Source organism: Tasmannia lanceolata, unplaced genomic scaffold (genome assembly GCF_043159265.1).
Source record: "Tasmannia lanceolata isolate RefF3 unplaced genomic scaffold, GAP_Taslan_0.1 ptg000015l, whole genome shotgun sequence".
In the NCBI taxonomy this organism is placed as follows: Eukaryota; Viridiplantae; Streptophyta; class Magnoliopsida; order Canellales; family Winteraceae; genus Tasmannia; species Tasmannia lanceolata.
Window position 1 is genome coordinate 61,586,373 of NW_027518692.1, and position 21,861 is coordinate 61,608,233.

At 39.0% G+C, this 21,861-nt stretch overlaps 1 protein-coding gene across 3 annotated transcripts; it reads right to left on the minus strand.

Moving 5' to 3' along the window:
• Positions 1-4: 4 nt before the first annotated feature.
• Positions 5-20,046, minus strand: LOC143892860 (protein FLX-like 1). 3 transcript variants are annotated; one of them, XR_013255639.1, is made up of 7 exons: positions 19,832-20,046; positions 18,961-19,565; positions 18,707-18,873; positions 15,734-15,816; positions 15,475-15,623; positions 11,684-11,752; positions 5-291 (listed from the first exon to the last, which is right to left on the minus strand). XR_013255639.1 is itself a non-coding variant. In XM_077397769.1 (5 exons), the coding sequence occupies exons 2-5, from the start codon at positions 19,554-19,556 to the stop codon at positions 15,531-15,533; spliced, it is 939 nt and encodes a 312-aa protein (XP_077253884.1). In that variant the 5' UTR covers positions 19,557-19,565; positions 19,832-20,044; the 3' UTR covers positions 15,228-15,530. The 3 variants fall into 3 exon arrangements, 1 of the variants encoding a protein (XP_077253884.1); XR_013255640.1 differs by lacking the exon at positions 5-291 and adding an exon at positions 981-1,524; XM_077397769.1 differs by lacking the exons at positions 5-291; positions 11,684-11,752 and having other exon boundaries at positions 15,228-15,623; positions 19,832-20,044.
• Between the last annotated feature and the right edge of the window lie 1,815 nt (positions 20,047-21,861).

Here is a 21,861-nt window from a genome sequence, read left to right on the forward strand (position 1 = left end):
TCGATTTGTAAGATAAGGGTTTATTCCTAAATAATTTATATAGAATCAAATCAAATCAAATCAAATCAGAAAACATGTCATTTCCAGTTGAACTGGGCACATGAATTTTCGACCACTGCGGTGATGCATCAACCCTTCTCGCTAGATAAATGCTGGGTTAAAAATAAAAAACATGCAGAGGACGTATTTACAAGGAATCCAGGCACTGCTTTTTCCATGGAAAAGATGTAAAGTGTCTTTGAATGTGGTTTTTTTATCAGAAGGATAAGATGATAATTAGCACAGAGATGCCTGCAAATAAATGACGATGAATCACGTGGGTTGTACAGTACATTTCCTTTGGCTAACAGGTAATATTCACTTTTCAATGAAAGTTTAACAGAAGAATACAGTGTCTCAATAATCTTCTACCAATAATGGCTCTAGACCAAAATTATATGAACATATAGGCAATTCAAAGATAAGGAATTAGAAAAAAAATAAATATTATTAAAGGAAGAAACATACAGATAAGCATCTTGGACAAAGATAGTTTATTACTTCATTAGTGTACCTCACAAGCAAACATCTCAAAAAAGGGATTTGCTAGGGACCATCGCACAAGGCATTTAGCAGATGGTCTGTCACATGTCAGACCAGCCACAGAGGCTCACTTTTCAGCAGATTTTGTCATCATTCACGAGGTGGCTGGTCTGATATGCGATGGACCGTCTACTAATTGCCTTCCGCAATGATCCCTAGCAAATCCCCTAAAAAAATATAAAACTTTTTCACATACCAAAATTAATAGAGCGATGATTTTTTCACCCCACCCGTGTAGGATGATGCATCCCCCTTTTAAAGAGATTTGACGTCAAAAAGCGTTTTAAGTCTGCCCACAATTCACGTTAAAAGTGGGGTGCGGCATCATATGGGGGTGAAAAAATCATCTCCCAGAACTAATACTAGCACATATTTTACATAAAGAGAAAAATAAATAATATCGCAAAAGGAGATATTTGCAAACGCATAATTTTCACAGAAATTCCAATTTAACCAGAGAACCATCATCCATCCCCGTTAAGAGTACATCTCTAACTAAAAACAGACCAACAACCCAACTTATAATTCTTACTCCTACCGGAAAGAAACCTTCCCAAAGTAGTTATAGCTTAAGTTGACAATAATAACAAATTTCCCCTTTGTTGCAAACTCAATTTGGCATCTCCATTGATTTCATGCCACCTCCATCACAAAGCCATCTGACCAATGTAAAGATAACGGTGTTGTGTCTCAACGATTACCCATGTCCAAATAAAGACTCATGTAAACTCAATTGGTCCTTTTTCTTTTAGGTAGGTCACTGAATCGAGCCTTGATGCTCTCAACACTCATGATTTGTGCCATAGTGCAAAACATGGGATTTTCAGTGGGAAAAAATCCAAATGCTAAAACAGACATTCTCCTTAGTTTTGACAATTTAGGGAAGCACCGGTTCTGACAATCCATGATATCTTGATAGAGTGCAATGAAACTCTAATACACCTAGGCAACAAACCCATTATCAGTATATCACCATCGAAGTGTCTCTTTAACAGCCAATTACAAATAAACCAACTTCTTATTTCCAATTCAACAAATAAGGAAACCTTCCGAAAAATGGCTAAATTTAAAGTAAGCATACTGAAGACCCCACAACCCTATCCCCACTTATTGCTAATTCAAACTAACGTATCTAACGATTTATGTTCCCACAACCCGGGCAATTGTTAGTTTCATCTATACAAAATATAGATTTAGTATAGATGTAGAATGTCACCCCTCACAATTCCAACATCCAATCATTTGTGCGTCACATGTTTAGAATGTAATTTTGAGTTAAAAGAGTCCATGATAACCTAATTATTCTCCTTATTATGTTCGTATGGAAAAAAAGAAGTGAGAAATCACTAATTCCGGAAATCTATGATCCCAATAACCACAGAAAGTGACTACTGTGACATGCCTAAAAAATGCATCCTTCGAACTCTTTCCGACTCTAACGCCAGCAATAATCTTGACTTGGACGCCACCCCCCCACCCCCACCCCGCGATAAATTTGACAACAACAAATTGATTTGTATCAAATCCATTTTAGATGTGGTATATGGACATGCTGTGACTCATGTACGTGTGCCACATCAACCGAATAAAGCCTCCCTACAAGGAATAGTCATCCTTTTTGCTCTCCCGTTTGGTACTTGCCCGAGGAAGAAACCCACTTCTCTTCTTCTTCTTCTTCTTCTTCTTCTTCTTCTCTCTCTCTCTCTCTCTCTCTCTCTCTCTCTCTCTCTCTCTCTCTCTCTCTCTCTCTCTCTCCACGGCCAAGTCCTAGCCACAGCCATCTTGTGTTTTTTGCCCCACTCCTCTTCTCGTTAAAAGAAGAATTTATACTTGAGTTTTTCAATACCTAAAAAACCTAAGTTTCTAACTTGCCTCTTGCCTTCCCACCCAAGCAACTGACCGTGGGTGGGAAATAAGGCAACTTTCCCAACATTATACGATGAGATTTATCCTGATAACCGCTTCCGCTTCAGGCCCGGTAACCAGTTTTCATAATGATCCCGATAGGCATCTGTCTTCCCCTGTCTTCTAGAAAGGGGAAGTCTCTCCTTCTTCCCCTGCTCTGCTCTTAGAAATAGACCAATGCCTTTTAGTTAATTAACTTTGCTAGCACCATCTTCTTCCCTCAAACATCTGCAGATCGGAGTCGTTCACTTCTCTGTCAAAAGAGCGTATTCTTTTATTGCAGCTAATTACGAATCTCAATCAGTCTTGTCTGTACACCAATCCCAATGGCTAATTCAGCTCTTAAGCCTGGAGCCTGGAACTCAATCAAAAAGAAATTCTCTTTTGCCGGGAACTACTACTTCTAGTCTACCTACGCAGCTCCCTTTCGAAGATAATCAAGATTACGAGAAAATATTGGTTCATCTTTGGGAATCCGCAATTAGAGAGGCTAAGCGCTTTCAGTCCAAAGTGGAGTCCGGCAAAGCCAAAAATTGGGGTTGTAGCACCAACTGTTTCTCGTATTTTTCAAAGAAGGAAGTTTAGCAAGCATTTCTGGAATATAAATGGAAAAGGGTTTTCCATCTCAGTTCCCTTTTTATTCAATATATCACTATTTCAACAAAAAAAAAATGGAAAAGGGTTTTCAATATTTCCGAAATCCGGAGTTGGTAGAGGGAGGTAAGCAAATCGCAGGAGTCAAAGCTCCCCAATGGGACAATTTTAAATCTACTTCCAGCAACGGATCAGAGATTCGAGTAAGCCCGGAGATGGAAGCCGAGATAGAAGCTCCTATCGGAGCAGATCTGGAAGCGATGGGATAAAAAATGACGAGTTCTGAGGAGGGAAGAACTTATGTGGAAGAAGACTCTTTAGAAGCTGACCTGAGGACAAAGGTGAACGCAGTCTCGAAGCAGGAGGAGAGAAGTTTCTGACCACGCATCTCTCTAAACATGAGGCAATGTCCGAAATGGGTAAGGATTTGGGATACATTAAGAAGACGAATCCCGGCCATGGAAAATGCTAGAAGAAATCGAGATCAGGGAGGTGTCATGTGCAACAGTCAAGAAATCCAAATCTAAAGGATTGAGGGAGCTATAAGGCTTTAGCTTCAGCCAAGTCTGTTGGGGGACCTCTACAAATTAGATTTGTCAAAATGAAGATGGTATCCTGGAATATCAGTGGATTAGGGTCAAATGGGAAGAAGAGGGCTGTTAAAGAAACAATTCGAAGCAGAAGGCTTGATATCATGGTAATTCTGGAGTCGAAGGTAATGGTGTCACAGACTCCCTCATAAATAAAATTTGGGGTAGAAGAAACAGGCAGTGGGCAGCCAAAGAAGCAAGAGGATCCTCAGTGGGTATTATAGTTATATGGAAGGACGACATTTTCAATATGGAAGCATTTTCAATATGGAAGCAGTAGTGGTTAAAGAATACTCACTTTGCATTCAATTCGGTGATAGTAGGAAGATCAAAATGGACCCTCACATCAGTGTACAGGCCAGCTAAGGCGAGGGATCGCAGTGCCCTTTGGGAGGAATTAATGGAGGTAAGGGCGGCCGGGAATGATCCTTGGATTGTACGAGGTAATTTCAACACCATCAGATTCCCTCATGAGAAGAACAGGCCTGGGAGGATAACTACTAGCATGAGGAACCTTTCTTCTTTTATCAAGGATTGTGAATTGATCGATTTGCCTCTGGAAGGAGCAAAGTATACCTGGACTAACAATCGTGAATGTTTGATACTGAGCAGAATCGATCGGGTTCTGATCTCCAAAGAATGGGAGGAGGTTTTTCCTCCCATCCCACAGCAAGCTTTGCCAAGACCCACTTCTGATCATTGTCCACTTCTAGAGATGAAGGACTTCGCAAGGGGGCTAAACCTTTCAAATTTGATCTTCCACTGTGCAAAATACCAGGTTTCGATGCGAAAATATAAGAACGGTGGAATGGGTGCCACAAATCTGGTTGGAAAGGGTTTGTATTGTGCAGGAAATTAAAAGCTTTGAAGCAGAAAATTAAAGACTGGCAAAAGAGTGTGGAGGAAGGGAAGAAAGTTAGAAAAGAAGAATTATTGTTCGCTCTTAATCAGTTGGACAGAGATGAAGGGAATGGTCTTTTAGAATCAGAGGATAGAATACCTAGACTGGAGCAACAAGCAGAATACGAGGAACTTTTAAGACGAGGGGAGATAAATTCGAGGCAAATATCTCAAGTGATATCAATATGGCTGAAGGAAGGAGAAAAGAAATCGAAATTCTTTCACAGGATAGCGAACGCAAGAAGAAGAATACTCAACTCAACTCAACTAAGCCTTTGTCCCAAACTAGTTGGGGTCGGCTAATGAATCCTATTCGGCTCAAATTGACTAGTCTAATCCTAACACTAGTTGGGTTCGTCTGCATGGATCATTTTCTTCCATTCTATCCTATCCAAGGTCATGTTCTCTGTTATGTTCCTAGCCCTCAAGTCTTTCCTCACTGTTTCTACCCACATTGTTTTCGGCATGCACCTATCTCTTTTTACTCCATCAACTTGGCAAGAGTCACTTCTTTTCACTGGAGCATCCAAAGGCCTACGTGCTCTCTCATTTTTAAGCGGTGCTCTCTCATCTTTACCTCATTTGGTGCCACCCCTGCCTTTTTACGGATGTCTTCATTTTTAATTCGATCTAACCTTGTGTGGCCGCACATCCATTTAAGCATTCGCATCTCTGCTACACTCATCTTATGCACATGGTGCTTCTTGGTGGCCTAACATTCTGAGCCATACAGCACGGCTGGCCTCACAGCTATCTTATAAAACTTTCCCTTCAACTTGGTAGGTATTTTATTGTCACACAGAACCCCTGAAGCATGCTTCCACTTCAACCAACCTGCTCTTATTTTGTGGTTAACATCTTCTTCAATCTCTCCTTCCTTATGATAAACTGTGTCATGGAAGGTGAGACTTTGATTGAAGATAACGATCAAATCAAAAATCTTATGATCCAGTTTTTCTCAAGTTATATGCAAGTGAGCATAGACCAAAACTAGATGGGCTACAGTTGAAAAAGATGTCAGCTGAGCATAGTGATTGGTTGGAAAGAAGATTCACGGTGGAGGAAGTAGGGGTGCCCTTTTTCCATGAAAAAGGACAGCCCCGGGACCAAATGGATTCCCAAGGAAGCCGATACATCTTTCATCACTCTCATTCCCAACGAGGAAGGAGCTATTTAGCTTAAAGATTTTAGGCCAACAAGTCTTGTGCATAGCATCTATAAGATTCTGGAGAAAGTGTTAGCTAGAAGATTGAAACGAGTAATGGAAGGCATAATTTAAAAATTCCAAGGGGCCTTTGTGGATGGTCGGCAAATCCTAGATGGTATTCTTATAGCAAATGAGATTATTGACAAAATGAAAATAGAGCGTGGAGAAGGTATCCTGGGGAAAGTGAACTTGGGAAAAGCATATGATCACATGGACCGAAAATTCTTAGATTTTATGCAAGAAAAAATGGGCTTTGGTCCTTAAATGGAGAAGGTGGGTGAGCTCATGTATCTCTTCAGCAAGTTTCTCTATTCTTCAAAACGAATCTCCCGTGGGTTTCTTTGGTAGTTCAAGGGGCTTGAGGCAATGAGGCCCATTATCACCTTGTTTATTTATTATGGTGGCAGAAGCTTTAAGCCTCCTAATATTAAAGGAGGAGCAGAAGGACTACTAAAGGGACTACATCCTAGTAAGAACACTCAAAGTATCTCTCACTTACAGTTCGCTAACAGTACCTTGGTCTTCATGGAGAATGATGCGAAGTATGTGACGAACCTAAGAAGAATATTTAGGTGGTTTGAAATTGCTTCGGGCAGAAGATAAACTTCTCAAAAAGTCTGATGGCAGGCATTAATGTGGATTCAGAGACGACGAAAAACATGCTAAGGCTCTAGGATGTAGGGAGGCAAATCTCCCTATAACCTATTTAGGCTTACGTTTGGGCTATGGTGTTCCAAAAGCAGCCTTGTGGGATCCAGTAGTGGAGAGAATCGAGTTAAAGCTAGCCTCATGGAAAAAGAATTTCTCTCATTCGATGGTAGAATCACACTTATCAAGGCAGATTTGGCTAATAGGTCGGTTTACTTTATGTCCCTTTATAAAGTGCCGGTTAAGGTGGCAGAACGTATTAAGAAATTGCAAAGAGACTTTCTTTGGGAAGGAGCTGAAGGGAACAAAAGAGTGAAGCATCTAATGAAAAGGGAAAAGGTGTGTAGATTGAAGAAGCATGGAGGACTAGGAATTGAGAAAATAAGGCTCCGTAATAAAGCCTTTTTAGGGAAGTGGTTGTAGAGATTTGGAGAAGAAAAAGAAGCTCTATGGCATAATATCATTGGTGACAAAGATGATCGGGGTGGGGGGATTGGGAAAGTAGGAACCCTGACATAGGTAAAGGTTCGGGTCCATGGAATTCCATTTGTGCATCTCTCGTGTCAAATTTGAGTCTCTCCTATGGTTTGGAGTGGGAAGGGGGGATGGGATAAGATTTTGGGTACATCTATGGCTATGCGAGTCTCGTTTGTGCCATGCTTTTCTGAACCTATTCCATTTAGCGTCCAATAGTGAGTCCGGCATGTGACTATCTAGATTGGGGAAGGGGAGTGGGGTGTGCGTCATGGGACATTAGGCCTAGAAGGAACCTTAATTCCATTTGTGCATCTTGTGTTCAATTTGAGTCTCTCCTATGGTTTGGAGTGGGAAGGAGGGATGGGATAAGATTTTGGGTAGATCTATGGCTAGGCGAGTCTTGTTTGTGCCATGCTTTTCTGAACCTATTCCATTTAGCATCCAATAGTGAGTCCAGCATGTGACTATCTAGATTGGGGAAGGGGAGTGGGGTATGCGTCATGGGACATTAGGCCTAGAAGGAACCTTAAAGATAATGAAATTGTCAGATTTTCTTCCCTACTTGGTCTCCTCCATTCTTGTTATTGTTCCCCCCATTAGTCGGACCGTAGAGCATGGACCCCAGATCCTCAAGGTGGATTCTCTCTAAAATCCTTTTTCTACAGGTTGAACATGGAAACAGAGAAGAATCAAGACTTACCAAGATATGAAAATCCATTGCTTCGCCAAGGATAGTGGCCTTTGCTCGGACTGCAACTCACAAATGCATCAACACTTGTGATCACCTCAAGAGAAGAAAAATCCACCTAGCGAGCTGGTGTATCTTCTACAGGAGGGAGGAGTCTTTAGACCACCTTTTGCTACATTGCCATTTTTCAGTCTTTGGCAGGCGGCTATTAAACCCTTTGGTATCTATTGATATTCCAGAGATCAATCAAGAAGGTTATCCTCTATTGGGCGGGTGGTCCTTCTGGAAGTGCACGTTTAGCCATGTGGAGATTACGACCATATGGGGTTATACGGCAATTGTGGAACGAAAGAAATAGTAGAATCTTCAATGAGTCTGGAAAAGGGTGGGAAAAGTTAAACTAGACTTAATAGCTTGAAGTCAAGGAAAGGTGGACTCTAGCTATGGTGTTGGGGATATTTTGAGAAATTGGCATACATTAATAATGGAAAGGAGAAGAAAAGAGAAAGTATCCCCGAGATGGACTCAACCGCACTTGGGTTGGTTCAAATTGAATGTTGATGGTAGTTCTAAAGGAAACCCGGGTTAAGCCGGCATTGTTGAGCTAATTCACAACTGTAGTGGTAAGATTTTGGTATCGTATTCGGGTCCAGCGGGCTTTTGTGACGCAAACGAGGTGGAAGAGCGAGCCTTCCTTTGAGGCCTAAAATGGTTTGTGAAGCATAGGACGGGGCAGTTAATCATAGAAGGGGACTCTAAAAATGCCTGGCTTTGGCATCCGGTAAAGTCAGGGAACCGTGGAAGCTTAAAGATGTCAATGCAGAAATTAGAGATTTGGTGCGAGCACTATCTTCTGAAATCCAGCACATGAGTATATCGACAAATGAAAAGGCGGATCAGTTGGCTAGGGTAGGAGTGGAGAAGGCGGATGTAGAGTTGATCCTCAATCCCCTAGGAGAGGGTGGTGGCACTAGTTGATCCGGCTTGTCTCATTTTGTTGCCATTGCTTTGACTCTTGTGATGTTTGTTTCTATGTTTCTTTGTCGCTTTGTTTTGCCTTTCCTGATTTCTGTTAGTTGTGCTCAGGGTCAGCTTGTCCCCTCTGTCTATGCATCTATCTTTGCCTTATAAATAAAATCTTTACTTTTCAAAAAAAAAAATCTCTTGAAAAATTGACACGATATCAAAATTTGGAGAAAAGTAAGGCAGAAATCGTGCCTCCTAGATGGCTATTCTATTGAAAAATTAGAGAAAAGTAAAGCATAGAACTCTTACCCCCATTACATAGCCATTTAGGGGGAAACGAGGTAGGGTATAAATAACACTTTCATCCCTAGGTAAGGTGTTCTTGGTTATAGGGAAATTTGTGTAAAGGTATGTCAGAGCATAATAATGTATTTCCTCTGTAGATTCACTTTTATTTTGACATATAGTTTAGGATATGTTAACTTTAGTTTGAAAGGTGAATAGATTTATTAATTTAGAGCTTATTTCTATGCATGATATAGATAGAATTATCAACCATTTTTTTCTTTTTTTTTCTCATTTGAATATTTATCAACCATTTATTCTCTGGATATATGATCAGAAGAAAACCCAACAACTAAAGTTATTCTAATAAGAACATTAATGGCTTGTTTTAATCATAACAAATCGGCCAAAGTTAGTGCATACTTCATAGGAAGAAGCAAGGTTTAAAATTTCGGTTTCGGTACCGGTTTCGGACCATGGAATTTCGGTCGAAATCTAGTACATAACCCGAAACAAATATTTTATTTAATATTAAATTTCGGTAAAATATTAAATTAATATAAAAAAAACAGTTTTTTTGGGTCAAATTTCAGAAAAACCGAAATTTCGGCTGAAATAAATGACCGTTTCGGTTTTGGTCCATTTCGGTGTCGGTCTCCACCGAAATCCGAAATTTCGGATTTCGGTCGAAATTTAAAACCATGGGAAGAAGTCAAAGGCACAAGGAAACAAAGAAATTTGTTGAAGCCAATATTGACTTAAGGTGAGACGACGTACATCTTCAATGACAAGAGCCTATTTTGACTAATAAGTAAGTTGAGAATGGAAGCATGCTCTTTATGGGCAATTCATCATCTATTGAAGTCAAGTAATAGGGGATGGAGAAAATTCCCTACTCTTGCTGATGTTTATCATATACCAGATGTTAGAAAAGATTATGTATCTCGTAGCATTCTGAACAAGAATGGATACAAACTTGTTTTGAATCAAACAAGTCACATTTCTATATAAGGACAGTTCTTATGTTGGGAATGATAGGTTAAATGAAGTTGATATTATTAAATTGATTAACATTGTTTATGATAGCATGGTCCTTGCTTATCGTTCCTTCAGCGAAGTCATCTACCGAGCAAATGGATCACCAAGCTCTCGATCCTTTGCCACTTTGGGGCAGCAAGAGACTCATTCACTTTTTGAAGACCCATATTTTGCATGTGACAGTTCTCCACAGAATGGACCTTTTCCTCACCATATCCCCAATGCAAGGCAAGATTCCTCTCTTTTAAATAATTTCCTATCCCCAAACCCCTTTCATTTTTATTTCTACAAACTCCTTCCAAGTTTATATGGTGCTGACCTTCTTAATCTCCTAGCTACTATCCCAAATAAGTCACTTTGGATTGTCTTGATCCTTTCTGCAATTGAAGCCAGAATTTTGAATATGGACATATAATACACGGTAAGATTGCCCAAAGCCATTTTGATGAGCATTATCCTTCCACCAAAAGAAATGCACTTCTTCCATGAAGCAAGCTTGGTTTTCATTCTTTCCACCACCTTTACACCAAAGCCTCTGTGGGAGCACCCGCTAAATGATGTAAGGCCCAGACATTGAATGGGAAGGGTAAGCTTTTCATCCAAACAAATTCGCAAGCTCCAGTGCATCTTCCCTGGTCGATGTTGACACCACTTAGCATGCCCTTTGTCAAGCTTACTTTTAGATGATAAACAACTTGAAACCATCTTAATATTTCTCCTATTTTGAGGAAATCTTGATCTCTATTCTTGGAAAGTATGATTATGTCATCTTGCATATTGGAAATGGGAAATAGAAGGGGAGTCAGAAGCAATTTGAATCCTACTGAACAAGTTGTTAGATTCGGCAAAAGATTTAAAGAATCCTAAGGGTTGTTGATCATCATCGAAAAATATGAATAATACATATTTTTCAAAAGAAACAATAACTACGCGTACCTTATGTTAACAATATCATATAATGAAGAACAATATCAGCAAACCATGTTTAGTCAACAATAAAAACAGCAGGAAATAAGCATGCATATCGATAAATTACTAAAAATTGAGTATAATAAAAAAAAAGGGAAGCCCAGTGCACGAGGCTCAGCATTTAAATTACCAAAAATTGAGTATAGCCTCGTGAAAATAAATATCACCTAAGTCAAGCTCAGCATTTAAGCATGTACTATAGAAATGCCTTTTAAAATAATACTAGTTAAGAAACTATTTAAAAGCTGCCCGGGTAATCATTGAATCGCCCGACTCGACTAATTTCTACCTGAGCCGAAATATCATCAAAGTCTGATTTTTGGACTACCAAGTCAATCAAAAACACCTTTTGTTTGCATGTGTAAATGAAAAAATGACAATGTCAATACATGAATCACGCGAATTGACTCCCTTTTACTCTGGCTAAGTTTGCGTACGAGTCTGATTTTTAAACACAAGTTATGAATATAATAATCTAAAAAACGATTTGATTAGACAATTTATAATACATGCAATAATGTCAACCATATTAATGGATAGAAATTATGCTTCCCAATGAGTTAATGAGGAGTTGGATTAAATAACTAAACAATGTGATCAAGATTCAATATCCACAATAGTTTATGATATAACCAAACAAGAATAGCTTCTAATTTAAAAGAAAGAAACAAAATCAATTAGCATTGAAGATAAACTTAAAATTGATACCATGTCAACTCAACTCAACAAAGCCTTTGTCCCAAACTAGTTGGGGTCGGCTAAAATGAATCCTTTAGAAAAATTTCATGATACCATTCAAAAAAAAAACTTAAAATTGATGCGAAGGATACATACCTCAGGAAAATTTGGGCAGATTATGGTGGACTGCAAAATACAAGTTTGATGAAGCATAAGCAATTTTCCCTGGAATGTAAAAACAAACATCAAAGTCAAGCATGCATACATGATAACGTAATGAAGATAAACTAAAACGGGTCATCAGAGAAACATAATTGATTCAAGAACAAAAAAGGCAATTCTTGCAATGTATGTGGCATTACAAAGAAAACCTTTTTCAACTTCAAAAAAACAAGAACTGACATCAGTTACTAGAATAAGATAAAATATTGTACAAAATATGGAATTTTACTAATATAGGAAAATGGTACCAAAATCCAATGCTAGATATTCCATTTCTCAATAAACGAGAAGTTCATAAAAGATAGGGCAAAAGATGACAACATTATAAGCAGTGTCAATCGCATTAGCATTCATCTTCAACTATATGGGTAGAAGGTAACATATGATAATACTTCAAAATCATATATGTATGCATGGTTGTACAGGTGTACGAGTACATAGAAAGAAGATGATATACTTCTGTCTAGCTCTAACTCTTTCTGGCAAAATATACTTTCAATTAATGCTAACTTTTACGATATACTTCTGTCTAGCCCTAACTCTTTCTCAGTGGATATTTCACACTGAGGATAGGATGGCATGTTGTAAGTTGCCATAGCATTAACAATTACCCACAGTTGGAAAGCAGTACGATAAAGAGTGGAAGTGAATATAGTGTTACAACAGAACAGGTTATGTTGTTTCGCATTTTATTTTATTTTAAATGGTTGATGTTTCACATTTATGTATGAACACACATACCTATAATCTCGCCAAAACCATAACCAATGGTAAACTAACTCCCCTGTCTTAAATAAATCCAATTCCATGATCGAAAGAATCCAGTCTAATATGAGTGAAACACATTTCTGTGATAAATAATCATATAAGTACACACATTGCTCCGGAAAATAATCCTATAAGTATGTCATACAGAGAAAAAAAATCCTATAAGTACACTACAACTAACTCTCAGGCACTAAAAACCAAATTTGTGCTCAATGTCCATATAATCCATCACATAATAATGAACATATGCATATATTGCAGGCAGACAAATATCCCATTAACTGCCCAAGCAAATATAGCTATATAGTACATACATATCAATACACTGGCCAATCGAGTTTGTTTGAAACTTCAATATTTAATTTTTTCGTTACAACTGTGGCAAAACAAATTTCATTGGTAAAGTAACTTGAAGAAGGGAATTGAGGTACAAAAGGAAGAGAGGTAATATAGGCTAGCATAACTATTGTAAATAACACAAACTCACAAAGGTCAAACCTCTCTAACTAGAAGGAAAAAATCTTGAGAGAATCAACTTCCAATGGCCCTATTGCAAGTACTAAGAAAAGGAAAAGCATCCAATCTGGATTGGGTTACTTATGGCTCTTAAATGGAAGTGTAAAGGATGTAAGACTTGGAATGATGCAATTCATATTACAGGGATATTCGCTTCTATACGACATCTATTCTACACTCTCTTAATAAACAAATTCATGTTGGATATGCTAGCAAAAACTACTCAGCATGTAAAACTGAGCATCTACAAAATTATGTTGAAAAATGAAGCAAGTAACATTAAAACCATATATATGCAGTACGGATCAACCAACAAGTTATAAGCCTAAAGATGACACTGCTATAGCCATACTATCATAAGGCACAGAGACTTAGGTTCCAAACTTGAAGCTTGTGATTAATATTGACAAGATGACACCAGCATCCATACCCTCTCTACGGAATGGAGGTGTAATAATGAAAAATCAAAAGAGATTTGTCAAACACTATAGGAAGACACAGATCAACCATAACATGAAAGCATTCAAGTATATAATAAAAACTCTTCTGGAAGACAGTATCACTTACTTGACCATGAAACTCATCCAGCGATCTTCACCAAAGAACCTGACTTGCCAACGGCCAGCAGCTCCTTCCCAATGTAAACAATATAATGAACTCCCTACTTGCTGCTGTGCTTTGTTTTTTCAACAAGGGATGAGATTCTGAGTTCTGAGTCTTCTGACAACAATCTTCTCCCCACTAATACACCCGTCCCCAGTTCCCATCCCTAAAACTTTTTTTTCGGATGGTTCCCATCCCTAAAACTTAACTCAGCAGCTATATTATTTATTCATGCCGATCCACTTTCAGCATGAAATATTAACACAAGTATTGAAACCCTAATAGGAAGTCGCCAAGTACAAAACTAACACCAGCTTCTTAATGAGCAGGCTAGTAATATTAGAACTTAATAACTAACACCAAGTTCCTAATTTTTTATTTTTGAATGGTAAGTATTAGACTTTATGTACTCAACTCAACTCAACCAACCCTTTGTCCCAAACTAGTTGGGGTCGGCTAATGAATCCTTTAGAAAATACATTTGAGAAGCACTAAACTGTTTTCTTCATAGCTCTAAGGCCCTAGGAGTAGTTAATGCTAACTTTCACAACATATTGAGCAGAAGATAGAAAGCTAAAACTACTACTACAATAGTTGAATTCAGGCTTTCGACGAACTGTTTAAAATCGCACCGGCCATAAGCCTACCAAATAATCAATCTACTATTCCATATCACTAAGCAAAGAACCAAAAATTGACATCTAAAAAGGGACACAAATGTCGTCTAACCGGTAGAAACGGGCCACAGTCGCCCAAGTAAGAATTCACTACAAGAATATACCAAAGTTCCAACCCATAACTTGGAAGCCCATGACAATGTTGAACATATGATGCCGTGCTGCTTCCCAGATAGAATTATCAGTTTAGCTGATCTTGTACACCTCTTTGAACCTAATGACACCAAGGAACTTCTCACTTGCACAGTAAATGAACACCATTAACCAAAATATAATTGAGTGATATTTTCGCAATTACAAATGCTTGAGTGAAAGCATCCATCTGTGGTGCAAATTTATCAAGCCTAAAACACAGGTAAACACCAATAGAGTAGAAACAAATAAATGTAAACCTTAAAACTAAGCCAATTGAAAAAGGAGCCAAACCAACAAAAATCCAGAAATCCAAGGTAAATATTCTGAGGAACAATGGAACAGTCAACATATAAGGAATTCTGGGAAGCATTTCTAGGAACAGTCTGTACAAAGTCATCATCCTAACATAATCGCTACCGTTCAAAAAAAAATCCTAACATAATCCCGGTTTATTATGTAGTTGTACTACAACCAAACATCAAGGGTTCGAAATAATATGGGTTTCCATTCATTGACTGGAACCATAATTACAAAGAACTCATACTACAAGAACAACACACCACAACTCTCAGTGAAGCTAATCTGTTGAATATTCTACTAGAAGAATAAACTGCAAAGACAGAGAACCTCCATACCACTATGTAAAATAAAGAGATAGAAGTGCTACAACAGAGTATCCAATCCTGACGTACTAATATCTTGCTTCCAATTACCAATTGACAAAGGAAACAAGAGAAACAGTTTAGATAACAAATTCCAAAGTAAGCACAAGCCGCTGATGGTGGCAAAGAAATTCTAGAAATTATAATATAATTATGTTCCATGAAAGAAAATCCAGATGTCAACCCTTCAATAGAGTGCATCAAAATAACACTTATGTACCGAAATGATAATCAAAGACTCAATATTTCCAAGCCATAACATTCAATATTCAAATATAACCATACTGAACATTTCTCTGCCAAATAGTCACTCATGGAAAACACTTCAGACCCTAAGTAGCTACAAAGTTGCAGCCCAAGATACCAGTATGCAGGTAAGCAACAAGGGAACCACAACATAGCATGGCATGGTATCCTTGTTCATCGTCGTCCATGAGCTCGTTGCATGTCATATGCACCCCAAGAACCTTGTCCAGGCCCATACTGAGGACCACCTTCCGCATCACCTTGAACCTGAAATGCACAAAAAATACATACATCAGAAACAATCCTTCAAATAAGCATATATCAAAGAATACATAGCAGCTCCCTGTATAGATGTATGATAGTAACAGAACACATACAGGATTCATTCCATAGCCAGCAGGATAAGGATTTCCTCCATACGCAGCATCAGCATTGCTATAATTAGCACCGTAACTTGCACCTGCAGATCCAATACCGAGGGAATTCAAAAATGGGTTCACAAGAAATCATGTCCAACAAGTTATTGAGTCATTTAGAAAACTTGGCAAGTCAACTCAATGAGTCAAGTTATTTCTAAAACTTGTATGTTAAAAGTTAAAAAGGGATAAAAATTCGACTGAAACATTATTTTTTAAAAAGACTGAATATTTAAAAAATTAATCGCGTTGATGTGCAAAGATTGAATGGTGTAGGGGGTGATTCGGCATGTTGGGTTTGAGGGATCTGTAGGCTGAGTTTTTGTACTGGGAATTATATTCCAGGTTTTTTGAGGGGTTTATGGGATGCTAACTGTACAATGCTTGCATTAGTGGGACGCCATGTACCCGTTGATGTATTCCGATTACAGTGATTAATAAATTACAGTTATCTTTAAAAAAAAAAGAGTGTTTTTATTGATAATGAAACGCATCAAAACCATTTTTGTTTCATTTTTTGTTCCAAAATCTTTCTAGGGATCAGTTGGTATTTGGTAGGAGTAGAAGCCTTATAGCACCCGAAACGTCCTCTACCACTACCAACCATTAGAATCCTACTCCCAACAAAGTTGCCTTAATTTCACAAGTATGAGAAAAGATAAGAACAGTGTTTCAAAACACAGATGCGGGTCAAAACGCGGTCGAAGAAAATCCTAGTCGACTCGGCTCGGTCAAGTACATGGTTACATGGTTGATGCTGCTTAGTATTCGGTTGACGCAGTCATAACTCGGCAGAGTCAAAGGAGTTTTCATTGACTCTGTAGGGCAAAACGCAAAACTGGAAAAGGGAGTTTTTAAAGGTACTTCTTTAGTGTCTTAGAGGGGATGTTTTTAAAGTCAATTGATTCATTACGCAGAAAGGAATGAATATGTAAACATATATATGATACAAGAAAAAAAGAAAAGAAAACGGCAGCACAGTACACGAGGCTCCCGCCATTGCAGGGCTGAGGAGGGCTAGATGTACGCAGCCTTACCCCTGTTTTGCAAAGAGGCTGTTTCCGTGACTCGAACCCGTGACCACCAGGTCACAATGGAGCAACCTTACCGTTGCGCCAATATGAGACAAAAAGAAGACACTAATAAAATTGAAAGCAAACCTAGTTCAAGTTATGACAAAAAAACCAATACATTCAAGGCTTTATCCCATATCTCAGTTGGAAATTCCTAAGTGTGACAACCATGAGGTTATGAGTTCGAGCCAGCTTACGAATCAAAGAAAAGCAACAAATTAGCCAACAGACTGTCATCCCAAATTGGCCAACAGACTGTCATCCACCCCCCACCCCCCTCTCTCTCTCTCTTCTTTTTTTGGACAATTAACCTAATGAGACTAACTCATTTATAACCATGCAGAGCCATTTAACTTTGTGAAGACTTATTCAACCAATAATCACAATGTATGAGTCTAAATAATACAGTGTGCCATCCATCCCAACACCATTCCCTTCCTTCTTTGAACAGTTAAAATTGGACTTTATTAACAGAGACAGAACAACAGAAAAAAAGGAAACCAAATTGGTAATGGGATCCAAAACTACACGCTAGCATATAAAGCCAAAATACTAGGTTACCATACATGCAAAGAGACGAAATATCGTTAAACTACTTGCTCATATTTGTCAAATCAGAAAACGAAAAGGTAGTTTAAAAGATACTGATGGATAAAGGCTTTTATGATATGTCCAAGTGTCAAACCAGAATGTTCAGGCAATATCTTTTAGTCAACATGATAAGACTCAGTATTAAAATTCAGGAAGAAAAAGAAAAACATGAGTTCCCCATCAAAAGAACCGGAGTGCGTTAAGCTAAAAATTTAAATAGCATGTTTCCTATACAACATGCAACAGATAACAGATGGGATAACAAGTTGCATGGGCGTATTCATGCAGTAACCAATATTAGCAACAGTTTTACATTCACAATCAATTTGATATTTTTCTAACATTTCCTAAGCAAATGATATGGCATTCTTATAGCCATGATTGCAATATCTGGAGAATGTGTGCATGTCATTGCAAACATCAAAATGAAGGAAAAAAATTGTCTTTAAAATCGATTGGCTTAAAAAGCACCGTTAAAAAAGTTGTTTTAACTTCTCCTTATCTAAGACTTTACACAGTTACACCTTTTTCCTAAACAGGGAATAGCTCTTCACCTTTTACAATTAGCTGAGTAATCTTGAATTTCACACTGAAGTCAGATGTTTCTATTCTACAGGGGCAAGTATGTTAAGTTTATTGTTAGTATAGTTTCTTCTCATAAACCACACGCCCGTGTTTTTAAACAAGTTAAATTTTCAATTCACCAAAATGTAAACAGATTACGCTGCATCAAGTGTCCAGACTGACATATCATGATCCAAACAACAGTTCAGATATATAACCTAACGAAGCATTCAAGAGAAAGATCGACGCGGAATGGACACTGAATTACAAAGTAACATTCATTTGCATTCTGCAAGATATAAACAAAGACTTGTTGATTGAGGAGGCTACTCATTTTGGTAATCACTTTAATTATCCGACATGGTGAAGGAAGCAGATTCAAACGAAAGGTGATGTCATAAATGGCAAAGAAGAGAAAGGGCATCTAGTGCTGCAATAGAAGAATAAAAGGGGGTTAAAATTGAACACGAGGAGAGGGCAAATGACATCGCCCCCATCAACAACGATGGAAAGGAATATCCAACATAATCACTCAACATTACAAGTATTACCATTATGCATTTCATATTCATTATTTCATCCAGACGTTGCAGCCATTTTATAGCAAATAGTTGAAGAGGTTCAATTAAGTAGACTCTAACCCAAACACATCCAAGCTGAGTCAAGTTTCAAGCTTTTTACATATCCAATCCAAGTGACCAGGTACCTGGGTTAGCAGTGGCAGCGGCGGCAGCACGTGCTCTCTTCTCCGCATTAGCAACCTCGGCACGTAGCTTCTCCACCTCGCGTGCCATCGTAATCAAATGCTGCTCCATCACCTGACCCTGTTCATAATTCTCAGCATACGCTTTCTTCTCATACTCAATTGCAGCCCTACAATATCAGCCTCATACACATAACCATCACAGATTCACGCAACAATAAAAGGGTACACACAACACTAGCAGCTAATAACTGTACCTCGCCCGCTGCAATTCCTGTTTCATGGTCTCAACTTCGGCCTTCAATGCGGGTCCCTGCTGCAAATCGGAAGCAGCCCTAGTCAAATCCTGTGTAAGCCCCTGGACCTGACCAGTAAGCTCCTGCCTCGCACCATTAAGCTTCTGAATATCCGCCCTGACCTGATTTAACTCATCCCGCATAGCCTCCACCCCATGGAGATCCATCTCCATCTTCATCGATTTCTCATACAATTCCCTCACCTGGACGTCCTTCTCAGGATGCATCGTACCAGCAATATGCATCATTCGTTGGAGCTCGTGCTGGGTAACGGCGAGCTCCTGTTTTAAGGCAACATGAGTGGCCGCGAGCCTCTGATTGTCAATAAGAAGGCCTTGAATTTCTTGGTGTTGTGCGCCAAGGCGCTCCTCGATTAGGGCGGGGTGGGGCGGGAGGGCTCGTGGGTCCCGGCCGAAGGGGAGATCTCTCATGTCTTCTAGTAGGATTGGGTGAGGCATGGGGCCCAGCCCTCGGCCAAAAGGAGGGTCATGAGATGGAAGACCACCGTGTGGATTGCCCTTGATAGAATGATGCTGGGTGCGATTTCTTCCAGACATTTTTAGCTACTGTTGAGATCGAAAACCAGATGTTAGGGTTTATAAGATGATAAGAAAAACCCTAGAAACGTTTGCGTTTTTGCTCGGATTAGGGAAGATCGGAAAACCAGAGATTAGGATTTATAAGGTGATGATAAGAGAAAACCCTAGAAACGTTTATGATGGGGAAAATCGACGAACCTGAGATTAGGGTATCAAATGAAAATGGAAAAGGAAAAGGAAAAGAAAAATATTTTTCGGATTCAGTTTGGGAAATGGAAAGAGAGAAAAGGTACCTGAAAGGTGATTTTAAACTACGGATTCCACTTCTGTGATATTCTGCTCTCGGAGGCTACGAAGAACAAAAACCTCTCTCTTCTACCTCTTCGATTCCGAGGCGATACGAGGAAAATATGGGTGAGGTGTGGAAAATGAAGAGATTTATATGGGGCGATGATTTTTTTCGCCTCTCCTGGAGGATAATGCGCCCCTCTTGTAAACGTCAAAAAGCGTTAAAGTCTGGGGAGATGATCCCGCGCCTCCCCCAACGTGAATTGTGGCAGATTTTAACGCTTTTTTGACGCCAAATCAAGTTAACAGTGGGGCGCATTATCCTACAGTGTGGGCGAAAAAATCATCGCACTAAAGTCTGCGCACAATTAACTTAAAGAGAGGGGCGCATTATCCTACGGAGGGCGAAAAAATGACCTCCCTTTATATGCTGTGTGCGCTTCTTGTTGTCGAGCGACCCCCAATGAGATTTCTTTCATTTTGTTCTTTTGGTAGTGCGCTACTGCCACTCGCTTCGCTTACACTGGTGGCGTTGCAAGTGGTTGTTACCTAAAACGAACACGAACTGGGCCTCATTTGGTTATTTCCTGTTTGCAGAAAATTTCTGAAAATTTTGGAAAGAAAAAATATTTGTAACCCAAATTAATAGCAATTTTTAAAACGAACACGAACTGGGCCTTATCCCACACAAAGATGTGCTTTGTGTTCCACAAATGATCTCTCATATGTTGCCCATTTCATACAGCATCATGACTGCTTGTTTATATTTGGGACTTATGGTTTTGTTATTAGGGATTGCAAACAGGGAATACTTGTTCAGAGGCCAGAGTATGGGAGGCTATACTCACCTCATGGTCGTACTATAGAACTAAAAGGTAGCAAAGGGAACCACGCTATGGAGCACAAACCAATGTAGACGTTGGCACATGTGACTTGGACACCCAAGTGCCATTGGACACCCAAGTGCCAAGTTTTTTCTTGACTCTCATGTGGACCCGTCCCTAGCTTATCCATTACTGGCTGCAAATATTATCTCTTGTTTTTTTTTTTTTGAATGGTAGAATTCATTAAAATAGACCGAGACGGACAGAATATACAAAGAAAAGAAAAACAGAACAAACAAAAGGGGCAATACGCCTTCAAGGAGGAAGAAAATCAAATTTCTCCAATGACTCCAAACCAACCCCTCTCCTAGCTTGAGAATCTGCTACCCCATTAGCCGATCTCCTTACATGATTGAACTCAATATGAGACTCTCCGATGATATCTAATAATTCATTAAAAAAATCCGCAAACCTCCACGGAACCTTATGGGAAGCAGACAACCAACGGATAACATTAATGGAATCACCCTCCACTATAACATTATTCAGAATCTCCCCTGCCAAATACTTAATACCTTGATACGCAGCCCTCACTTCCGCCTCATTCGAATCAACTATCCCAATAGGCCCAGCAAAAGACCATAACACCTCACCATTATCATCCCGCAAAACCCCGCCAATACCCGCCGGACCGGGATTGCCAAAGCTTGATCCATAAAAATTCAACTTATGCAAACCAGCTCCCGGAGAAACCCATTCTTGAACAATGATGTTGATCCTGCCACCACTCGAACACACCCATTGCCAACCATACCAAAGATCAAATGCTGACACAAATTGGAAAAGATGTAATGACTTCGCCCAAAAGATAGTTAACGCCGTAGCTTTGTAAGCAACAAAGGAATCACTATTATCTCCTGTTGATTGATGATTTTTTGCAGTTTACTTAGGTTTTTTGCAATCGCAAAGTGAGACAGCCAAATTCTTCTCAACATTTATGTGGATGGTTGAAAATCTATTCTCACAAAAACTAAAATCCTTGCAGACTTGTGAAACAACCTGTTACTCCAAAAGCTTAAGCTGTTAGAGAAGGTGTTATTTAATCTTTTATAACAAAAACTGATATAAAGGGGCTCCTTTCACCAACCTTTTATCAATTACCGGGATAATTTTATTTTTTTGAATGGTAAAAAGTTTCATTAAAAAGCAAG

Excerpts from the sequence above, each read along its gene's own strand:
- LOC143892860 (XM_077397769.1), bottom strand. The coding sequence starts at position 19,556 with ATGTCTGGAAGAAATCGCACCCAGCATCATTCTATCAAGGGCAATCCA. Across the intron at positions 15,817-18,706 it reads CGCTGCCACTGCTAACCCAG|GTGCAAGTTACGGTGCTAAT; the intron begins GTACCTGGTCAC and ends TTGGATCTGCAG. Across the intron at positions 15,624-15,733 it reads CTGGCTATGGAATGAATCCT|GTTCAAGGTGATGCGGAAGG; the intron begins GTATGTGTTCTG and ends TGTGCATTTCAG.